At 37.3% G+C, this 10,142-nt stretch overlaps 1 protein-coding gene across 1 annotated transcript in view; it reads right to left on the bottom strand.

The window, feature by feature from the left end:
• COL4A3 (collagen type IV alpha 3 chain) overlaps positions 1-10,142 on the bottom strand; it is a 73,262-nt gene continuing 63,120 nt past the window's right edge. Inside the window, exons 44-52 of the mRNA XM_052803386.1 lie at positions 10,062-10,134; positions 8,657-8,728; positions 8,417-8,536; positions 7,261-7,359; positions 6,462-6,674; positions 5,616-5,793; positions 4,468-4,582; positions 2,976-3,148; positions 1-2,703 (exon numbers count right to left, since the gene is read on the bottom strand). Coding sequence (XP_052659346.1) covers positions 2,619-2,703; positions 2,976-3,148; positions 4,468-4,582; positions 5,616-5,793; positions 6,462-6,674; positions 7,261-7,359; positions 8,417-8,536; positions 8,657-8,728; positions 10,062-10,134 — 1,128 coding nt within the window. The 3' untranslated portion in view covers positions 1-2,618. The remainder of the gene's footprint in view (positions 2,704-2,975; positions 3,149-4,467; positions 4,583-5,615; positions 5,794-6,461; positions 6,675-7,260; positions 7,360-8,416; positions 8,537-8,656; positions 8,729-10,061; positions 10,135-10,142) is intronic.

The raw sequence follows: 10,142 nt of genomic DNA, 5'->3' as shown, positions 1-10,142 counted from the left end.
TAGCAGAAGGTTTGCTTTCCTCTTCGCCCCCTCCCCCATTGTTTGCTTATTATTTCTGATTTCCCAGGCTTCCATTCTTTCAGTACAATATGTTAACACTTTGCACCTCGTCAGCACTTTCCAGTTAAGGCTCTCAAAGCATTTACAGACATGAGTTAACTAATCCTCACAACAATCATTAGCAGTAAGGAAGTAAAATGATCTGCATCTGCAGAGAGAAGTTAAGATCAACTTTTTTCAAGTTTTTCTTTGATTTTCAGTATCCAGCTTATATTATGCTGGGCTTGATGAACATATATGTCCCTGCAGTTGTGTTTCATGCTTTTGAAAGAAAGACTGAGTTTGAGCACTCAAAATCTAAAGCTATTTATGAAAATCTTTCTTTAGTAACTTGTTGAAGGCCACACAAAAAGTGAGCAGTGGAATGCAAAACTGGGAACAAGGCGTAACTCTCAGTTATGTGCTACACTATTAAACATAACTCTTTGTAACTTACCTTTGGACTTTAAAGCCACAATCCATTCCATTCTCCTTACACATTATCCTCTACTGACCATTTCCAGCAGACTTCAGCCTCAGGTACTTACATTCTGCATTTTGCTAGCAAGTTTTACATAAGAGTCTCCACAGTCAACAATTGTGTACTGTATACAATACCTTTGGGTGACTGTAATGAGCCTTAGTGAAAAAAAACCCACCAAAACCCCAACAACCTAACAAGCAATGGGTGTGGGTTTTATCTTTGAGTATTTAAAGCAAACTTCAGAGTTTATGGAAAAATCTAATATGTGATTGTTTTATGGAAAACACCCTCAACCCCAAACCTGGTTCAAATGGAAGACTAAATATTAACTTGACATTAATACCTGCTTAGCAGTAGTGCATCTGCATAGAGATTCTTCATAAAACCCTGCAAATTCACAATTATACCTTGCAAACAGAAATACTATGACTGTTCAAGCAAACAATAATTTTAAAATATCCATTCAGTTCATCTAAATGGTGTCTTCACGTTAGCTCCATCAGAAGATACTGGCATGAAACAGATGAAACTTTTTCTTAGTTAGGTTAACACTGAAAATTCAAACAGTCAGACAAACACAATGCAAGTATTTTAACAGAAACAATATAAAATTTCACTGGCTTAAAAAACATCTAAATGAGAAATCTTGGTTATTTCAATGACTTGCTAGACCCTACATTTAAAATGATGCATTTACAGAACTATTCAGATGAATTAGGCTTCTTCTATAACACTAAATACTGGAATTCTGATACATTGTGCAAGTATTAAAAAATATTAACATTTTAAATGTTAACATTACAACTTTAAATAGCCTTGCAAGTGCAACGTTATAAATATTAAAAAAAAACCTCAGAGCTACAATTTTTTATAAGTTATATGAGTAAATGAAAGTGCTTTTCAAGTATTTATGTTCATTTACAGTTGGATTCTCTTGTGTAAGTCAGTGCTTAGATGGTCCAATTTAAATATCAGACTTTTTTAAATTTTGGATGCATACATTGAACTGGATGGAATAAATGGTTTCATTTGCAGAAATGTGTGATAAATATTTAAATACAGAATATAATTTGTGATAAATATTTAAATATGGAATATTACAAAATGCAAATATTATAATTTTTGTTATATATTAAAAATAAAATAGAAAGACATCACATCCTGATGGGTGTGTGATAACCTGATAATGCCATGGGAGCCCTTAAGCTATACAGTAATTGTCAATTCCATCAAAATCCCAAATTATGATATGGTAAATAGTTGTTCTTCAGTAGAGACAAAAGCATGTGTTCATAAGAGGCTCAATACTATTAACTTTTGAAGAATTTAAAGAACTCATGATCTGTGTCAAAAGCCATGGAATCTAATGAAAACTTTCCAACACTTTCAATTAGTCAGCCCTTAGCCATAGTCACTCTGGAGAACACAGCTAGTGCATGTCACCACTGTACTGTCTGCCCAGTGCATGGTATAGCTCCCTTTCTGGCTAGTCAAGAACCATTATTACTGCAGCGATACAAAAAAGATTGTATTCCTGTTGCCAGCCAGAGGAAGGGTGAGGTAAGTGGGGAGATACTTGTTTATTAGACAAGAAAACCAAAACAAAACAACCCTAAATGAATCATCATATATTTAAAAAGTGCACTGAAAATATTTCCTATTGAACCCTATCTCTCATAAATGCCAGATTTTCATCTTAAATTATATCCACTTTGAACACTGAACATATGTAAGCTGATATTAGAGCATTTAGTTTGTCTTGCGGTTTGAAAAGCACATGACACAAGGCAGCATTAACATCTTTCATTAAAGATCTGGCAATGCCATAGTTTTATCATGAAGATGCAGCTTAGAAATGACATAGCTCAGCAGAAGCCCCTGCAGACTGCCATTACAAGCTTTCTCCAACAAAGTGCTTTGTCATTTGCCAAAGACAAAAGTCAAACTGTTGCCCTACCTCACCACAGTGCTGCACTGGCAATTTATAATTTTCTTTCCAGATGCAGTTGAACTTTAATAAATTATAGCTCTTCAGAGTTAGGCAATTCTTTGTAATAAAAGCAGAGTTTCATGTTCCATCAAGAGTGGCCACGGTTTAGACTGGTCTCTTCATGCAGACCTGACAACGGCTGATGATATTTTCTAGTTCTCCTGCTTTCAAAGTCTGTGGCAGAGGTTTCCTAAAAGAAAGAAAACAAACATTTACTTTTTTCTTTGAAAAACAGGGAGAGATGATGAAAGTTTGGATACGGAATTATTGACAACAACACTGAAATCCTGGACTCATTTAAGGCATCTTTGTGCTGCAGAATGACCCTGAACCTAACAAAGGGGGATGCCTAAACTGAGGGGAATTACTAGGGGAGCCCCCACGTTATGCAGGCAGTTATTGTCTCCTTGGGCACTTGCAGCATGGATGCAATGTGTATGGATGCAGGGAAGTACAGTTTACCTGAACATTCTTCTTGGATTTAACGATGCCAACCAGAAACTATAGGAATTTGTGTAGTAGTTGCACGTCCCCCTGCCATGGCACTCTATGAATGGGATGGCTCGAAATTCTTCCAAACAAGATCCAGGAGATGCCAATGCTTGGCCAGAAGCTTCTGAGCCGGCACTTGTATACTGTAACCACCAATACATTTTTTATGAGAACTCGTCCATCAACTTTTAGTAAACTGCAGGCAAAAAAAAAAATCTCTTTCTAAAACATACCATATGTTCTGTAGTATATCTTGGACAAAACAAAATGAACACAGATTAGTTTTATCAAACTTACAATGAAGTACAAAAACCTTATGAAAATTCAAGCACAGTTATGGCATTTCTTAAGTCCCTGCAAAGGCCTTTTTTCTGCTCAATGAGAAGGCATGAAACTGTAACCAGTACAAAGACTAGAAAGTAGCTGGCTTCTGTCCAGTTCAGGACTATGGTAACTGAATTACAAATAAGCCAAATCCCCTATTTTGTGTGTGTTCATATTTTTTGTTGCATTGATTGCTTCTCCAAACACAAAAAGCAAAGAAAGCATTTTCCTTCTCTGATGTTGGCAAATGCTTATAGAAATAGCTCTGAAATAATTTATGACAGTAGAAAATCAGCTAGAAAATACCATTTAAATTTGCTGATGTTGGAAACAAGTAAATGATTTTAACCAGATGCTGCAAAAATTCTCTTGTTCTTTTCCAAGATTACTACTACTACTACTACTACTACTACGGGCCAAATTCCAGGAGAGACAACAAATTTCACATTAGACCTAAAAGGACTTTACATCATGCAAAAAAGAGGGGGGTTTAATTCTGTCTTTCACCCTCATTTGCTGGCATCCCTATGACATCCCACAGGCATGGATAACAAAGATGAAGTGCTATGTCCCCTAGTATAGATACAGCCTTATTCCCATAACCAGTTCTCAACTTGCAGTCACATTATGAACTTTCTTCACTCATATCTTGTTATGGCATCAAAATCACTGAGGCAGTCTTTTGTAGACAGTGTTCTGCATTTGTTTTGATTTTAGCTTTCCGTGGAGTTCAGCCCCAAGATCTGATTTATAAGAGAACTGTCTGGCATGGAAGTGGGTCAGTTATTTCTGTGTATTTGTGTTCAGGACCGTTTTAACCACTCCATTCCCCAAATCTGTTCCTGAGATCTTAGCATGACACTAGAAAATGAGAGCATGCAGTTATTTTTGTCAGACCAAAATCCTTTCATCTTTTCCCCTTTTCCTCCTGCCACCTATTTTTGAAGACAGATCAGAATAGTTGTTCCCATGCTTCTGGCACTGGATAAGAGTTAATAGAATTATTGCCTACTTCTTGGCAAAGGAAAAAAAAAAAGAATTTAACAATTACTAAGAAACAAATGAGCTATAAGCAGATGAAAACGCCAATGAAAGTGAGAGGACATAAAATTAATAATTCAAGTCTTTATATCCTTACCATAACAAAAGAAAAACCCTTCCAGAGAGATATCCAGCCTTCTGGACATGCAGGAACTACAGTTGTTTGGCTGTGAACTGCTATTACCATTGCAGCTCCTTCACAGACAACACACCTGTAAGAGAAATGCACGTGCATTCAGTGCAGATGAGGGAAAACATGAAAGCAGACAAAAATTGTATCTTCTGGGATAGTAGCTACCTAATGGCAGAGCTTACTATAAATGTTACAACTCACAGAGGTTTTCTCTGTTTAATGAGGAGATAGGTAAATTGAAGGTAATCCAAATACCTTGCTTTGCAATCTCTACCAGTAACAGCAGACAAAAATTGGTATAAGATGGAAATTAGTCCCAGAACATTTAAGCTTCCCAATTTTGCCTTTACTGAAGTAACAAGCTAAATGTTACCTTCTTCACGTGCTCAGTACTTTATGTTGTTATGGTTTAGATGAGAGTTCTGTACCTTTATTTGCTAAGATTAGAAAAAGTAATCTTTATATCCTAAATGAAGAAACTATGAAGCTGAGCTACTAGATTGCAACAACGGGGTAGGGCAGGCTAGAAGACAGAGTGCAAAGCTTGCCTTCCCATCTTTGATTTTGCTACTCTTGGTCATTCATGCTTTTAGAGCTTTTCCTCTTTTAAGATGGTCTTCAACCTTCTCAGCTGTTCTAAAGCAACTAGAAAGGGCCACATTTGCACAAGGGTATTTCATAGCAGAAAACCTTCAGCCCCAACTTAAGATGTTCTTCAGCAACTACAGTAAATGTATCACACATAATTGAAAGCAGAACTTGATTTGTACTGTATTTCAAATAAGCTATCTTTATTTCATTTTAGTCTGCCTCTGATATACACAACAATAGTTTTTTTAAAAAATATCACTGCTATCAGTAGGATTGTGTGCCATCTTCTCATGTCAGCTATGCAGATTAAGACCTGTGGTGGTAGCCTAACTTTAATCTAACTTTTGTTAGAGTATCACTGGGTATCTGGCATATTCAGGTGAGTAATCAAAAATCAGGTGGTTAAAAACAGTGCTTGTACTGGCTCAGATGGGCGAGTCTTTGCCTAAGATTTGCCGTTCAAAACAATTTATGGTGTCTGTGGTTCCAGGCCAGAAGAGCTAAAATTCTTATACTCTTACCTGCTTATATGGGGCTCTAGTGCCCTGCCAGAAATCGGTGCCATGTCTACTGGCATTACTGCTGCAGTTGACAGCCAGTATGAATAGTCATTGCGAGAAGCAAAACTACAAACATCATTGGTGTTACAGAATAAGAATGGCATGGTGGTAAATCTCTGCAAGCAGCTACCAGCTGTTCCTAAAAGATAAAAGAGGAGAGGTTTGTGACAGATAGGAGATTACATTTAGTGCAGTGAACAGAAGAGACACATGATGGCATCCAATCTGCTATAGTGAGAATTAAAAAGTTGGTAACTATAAAAAGAGAAGTGTCTATACAGTGGAATTATCTGAGAGCAAAATGCCTATGGTGTATATATGAAGGTATTTATATAGAAATAAGGGCTAAACAAAATCTGTTAAAATAATAATATCCTCTTGAATGGTATCCTTGACACAGTAGCGGGGATTCAGCTGCTTAAACAAAAGCTTCTGGTGCCATTTTTTACACCCTAAAGCATCCCATTTGGTCTCCAAAAAAAGCAAGATTCTCTCTCAGATCCTGTGTTATTACTGTCAGCCCTGTGCAGATGCTGTGAACATTTATACTAGACATCTATCCATAAGTAACTGAATTCCTCCTCAAAAATGACTAGGGATAGCAAAAAGGGAATATAGGAGGTGCAGGAGAGAAAGGTGTCTTTCAAGCCACAATTCCTGAATTGACTCAGAGCAGCAGACCACTCTGGAGGCTGATGGTTGAAACCAATGTTCATCTTGGATACTCACTGTGAGTTTGATTCCATGACAACTTAGCATTACTGGACTCTAAAGAAAACTATCTGAAAATTTTTACCAATACAGTACCAAGATCTTGTCCATGTGCTCGTTCATTTCCTTGTACAAAAAGCAGCGAATAGCCAACATAAATCTGTGATGTCCCATGTGGGCATGAAGGAATCTTTGTTGACTGACTATGCCGGGTAAACATGAAACCTCTTCTTGTTGGACCAGCAGTGATAGTACCTGGTGATCCAGGTAACCCCTGTAGACCTGGAAAGCCAATCAGTCCAGGTTGTCCTGTGGAGGGGAAAGAAGTATGACTAGAAATATTATAATTTTGTTTGAATTTTTACTTCATTTAAATAAGTGGAACTACTTGAAAACTAACAAAAAAATTATCAGTAAGAAGATACAACTTGAAAATTGGTAGTATTTGTTGCTAGATGTATTAACTCCTTCAGACCTAGCTCAGGTAGCTTTACATTGCATAGTTTCATGGAATAGTGAGGTTATTTGAAAGAACCATGGCCATTTTTACCAAAAAAGTTGTAAAGTAAAAACTTTTTATGGTGACTAAATAGAAATATTTAGTTCTATTTTGATGTCATAAGAAGGTACACCTAGGGATTTCAAGAGGATAAATAAATGTGATTAGTAACAGAGGAGCACAGTTAAGGCATATCATTGTAAACTATTATTTCAGTTGTGAACATGTATCTGTTAAAAGCTAAGAATGTGCTTGCGTGTGGTTGTGGCCCTAAAGCTACTGTAAATGTTACAGAATCTCAATACATGCAAGAGGAAGGATTTACAGAAATCAGGAATACAGCTGATCTGTAAATTCAGTAGTAGCAGTCAAACAGAGATGTCTGCTTTCCTGTACCTCTTTGTCCTGGAAATCCCCTGTCTCCTTTTGGACCAGGCAGTCCTGGTTGACCTGGATGACCAAAACTTCCTGGTAGACCTTTTACTCCTTTAGGTCCTAAATTGTAATCAAGAAAAAAACCAGAATTATATAACAGTAGTTATTCTAGATTTTAATACTGTTAATGAATAAAGTTAATATCCCCACGTAAATGTAGCTGTGTTAGAATAAAAACATCAGCATGAATTCACGAAGTTTTGAGACTGTCTGTGGTGTTACTGTCACTGTATTTCCTATCAGGAAGATTACAAGAAAATATTGAGTGTATTGCAGAAAAATATTATTCTCATAAGAAATGTTTACAGAAACCAAAGCAAGTACCTTTTTCTTTTAGCATATGACATACAATAGAAATATTACAAAAATCTAGTAACAGGCCATAACCATCTTGGTCATGGTTTGTAATTCTATAAATAATACAGCTCCTTTGTAAAACAACTTTAAGGAAAGTGTAAAAGAACAATTCTTTAGTGCCTGCTTTGTTATGCTGGAGGCAACTGTCATTCCTGAGTGGGGCATGTCTTCTGGCAAGCCTGTCCCCCTGAGGAGCTCCCTTCCTGGAGTGGAAAGCTGTGGTATTAAGAAGGGTGGCCAAGTACCCACTGCACATCCACCTCATCCTACCTGCTCCTTGCTTCTGCATTCCTCACAGCCATGGCAAGCTTCACTTCTAGTGCCAATGGAGAAGTAGCCAGCCTCTCCTTTCCTTTCCCACCCCCAGGCTATGACAGGCAATCACTTCGTAGCACATCTAGAGTACTTCTATTGTGTGTGGTAATTTCCAGCCCCCAAAATGACAAACGTCCTGAGCATGGTTCTGGTTGTATGAAAATGGTGAGTGTTTTGATCCAAGTTTACTTTTTATTCCATTATGTTGCTTAGGCTTATGTTGAGGGAGAAACTTACCCACTGACTGTGAGGGTGGAGGGTAGATGGAATGGGACAGGTTATAAATATAAGGTTGCTAACAAGGTACAAAGAGCTATTTTAAAATATGAAGAGGTATTATTAAAGACACATCAATTTTCTATGCAGAAGCATGTTTTCCCACCAAACCAAAATGTTCCACTAAGCACCACACACAAACATGTATAGAGATAAAAATATAAACCACCTTGTAGTCCAGGAATCCCTTGAATTCCTTGATCACCTGGTGTTCCTGGGATTCCTGGCAGTCCAGGAGGACCCTTGCTTCCTGGGACAGAGAATATTCTCCCAGGGACTCCAGGTAGACCTAGCAGCAAAAATATAATGAAGAGCTATTGCTTTACATTAAAAGAAAGCAAAAAACTACAAAACAAAACAAACAAATCAACCTAAGTCAGCTGGTATTAGAATGAGAAGGGTTGGTTACCACGCTGGCCCTTTGGTCCCCTTGGCCCTTCTGCACCTTGTGGTCCAGGGGGTCCTTGATTACCCTTTTCTCCTAGGAAAGAAGATTGAAGATACATCTGTCTAGTTTAAAATGTCAAAACAACTGTCAAAGTTTCAGAGGCTTATTTAAGAGTCCTGCATGATCCATGCAACCTTCCCAAAGAGTAACACAGCCTGTAGACTCATGTGAAATGTGAAAGTGGACTTCTACATCTCTGCTGTTACTGTATAATTTACAGGCCAAGTGCACTCAGTTTATAAGAAGTTGTTTCCATGCCTACCTTCATATAATGGCTGGTCCCATAAACCTAGCTTAAAATTTCAACTTTAGACTATGTCCTTTTTATCTCACGTGTTTTTGTCACTGAGTATACAGGTCAAGTGCTGCCTCCAGCAATGCTGTGCAGTTCAACTGCCTTTAAACCCTATTGTCAGTTATGCTCATGGCTGTTAGGAGGGTTGTACAGTTTTTTAAGTGTTTGAAACTTCATAAGCAATTCTTTTCACTGTGCAAAATATGAGGTTACATTCAGATTACTCTCCACAGCTCTGCTGGAAATGGAAAAAAAAAAAAAAGTCAACTGTATTTTATTGTCAGGTCAGGAGATTTGACTGACTATGCCATGAAATGAGAGCTTTTTGCTTAAGAAATCTACTTACTGCCTGTACAGTGGCTTTTCAAATTAGAACAAATTTAAAATACACAATAATTAGCATGGAACACAAACCAGTAGGTTAAACAGATAATGACAATTCTGTGTCACTGTATATCATGCAATTGGAAAATGAGAATATTGGAGTAATGCAGACCTATATCAGATTTAAATCACTAGAAAAATGTCTAAATTAAAAGGATTTTTAGCTAGCTACTGATCTGACTAACCCTCATGAATATGAAATTAATGAAGCTAATACTTTTAACAGTTTGTCTGCTGATAAACTGGTGAATTAGATTATAATTGGGACTATTCTTATGGCAAACAGACAATGCAGTGCTCTGTGTTGTAATTATAATTAAATGCTCGAGTTCTATATCTAAAAGGTTGCCAAAAAGTCTCATCTTGTAGCAGTGGTGTGGCATTTCTAATTAGCAGACTCAGTCCCAAAGTCCTTACGCATTATTAATCACTAAGGACAAACTTGTTTTGCATTTGCCTGAGGTGAAGGCCATTGAAGTTTCAGCCCTTCTTCACTTCAACATCAGTTTGGACATACCCATAGCATATAACTCAAAGAAAATGCTCTCTTGGTGATCACTTGCATTTATAGCTGACTTACCCCCTGCTCTTGATTGAAAAACCTCAAAACCACAAATACTCTTACAATGCAACATGTAAATGACTGTATTAGGCACACAGAAGTGTATGTAATAAATACATGAATACCTTTTACACCTGGGAATCCAAGAAATCCAGGGTCCCCTCTAGCACCAGGATAACCTGATCGACCTTCTATTCCCTGCAAAT

This window comes from Harpia harpyja, chromosome 12 (genome assembly GCF_026419915.1).
Source record: "Harpia harpyja isolate bHarHar1 chromosome 12, bHarHar1 primary haplotype, whole genome shotgun sequence".
NCBI classification, from domain to species: Eukaryota; Metazoa; Chordata; class Aves; order Accipitriformes; family Accipitridae; genus Harpia; species Harpia harpyja.
This window is presented reverse-complemented; position numbering and strand designations above follow the sequence as displayed.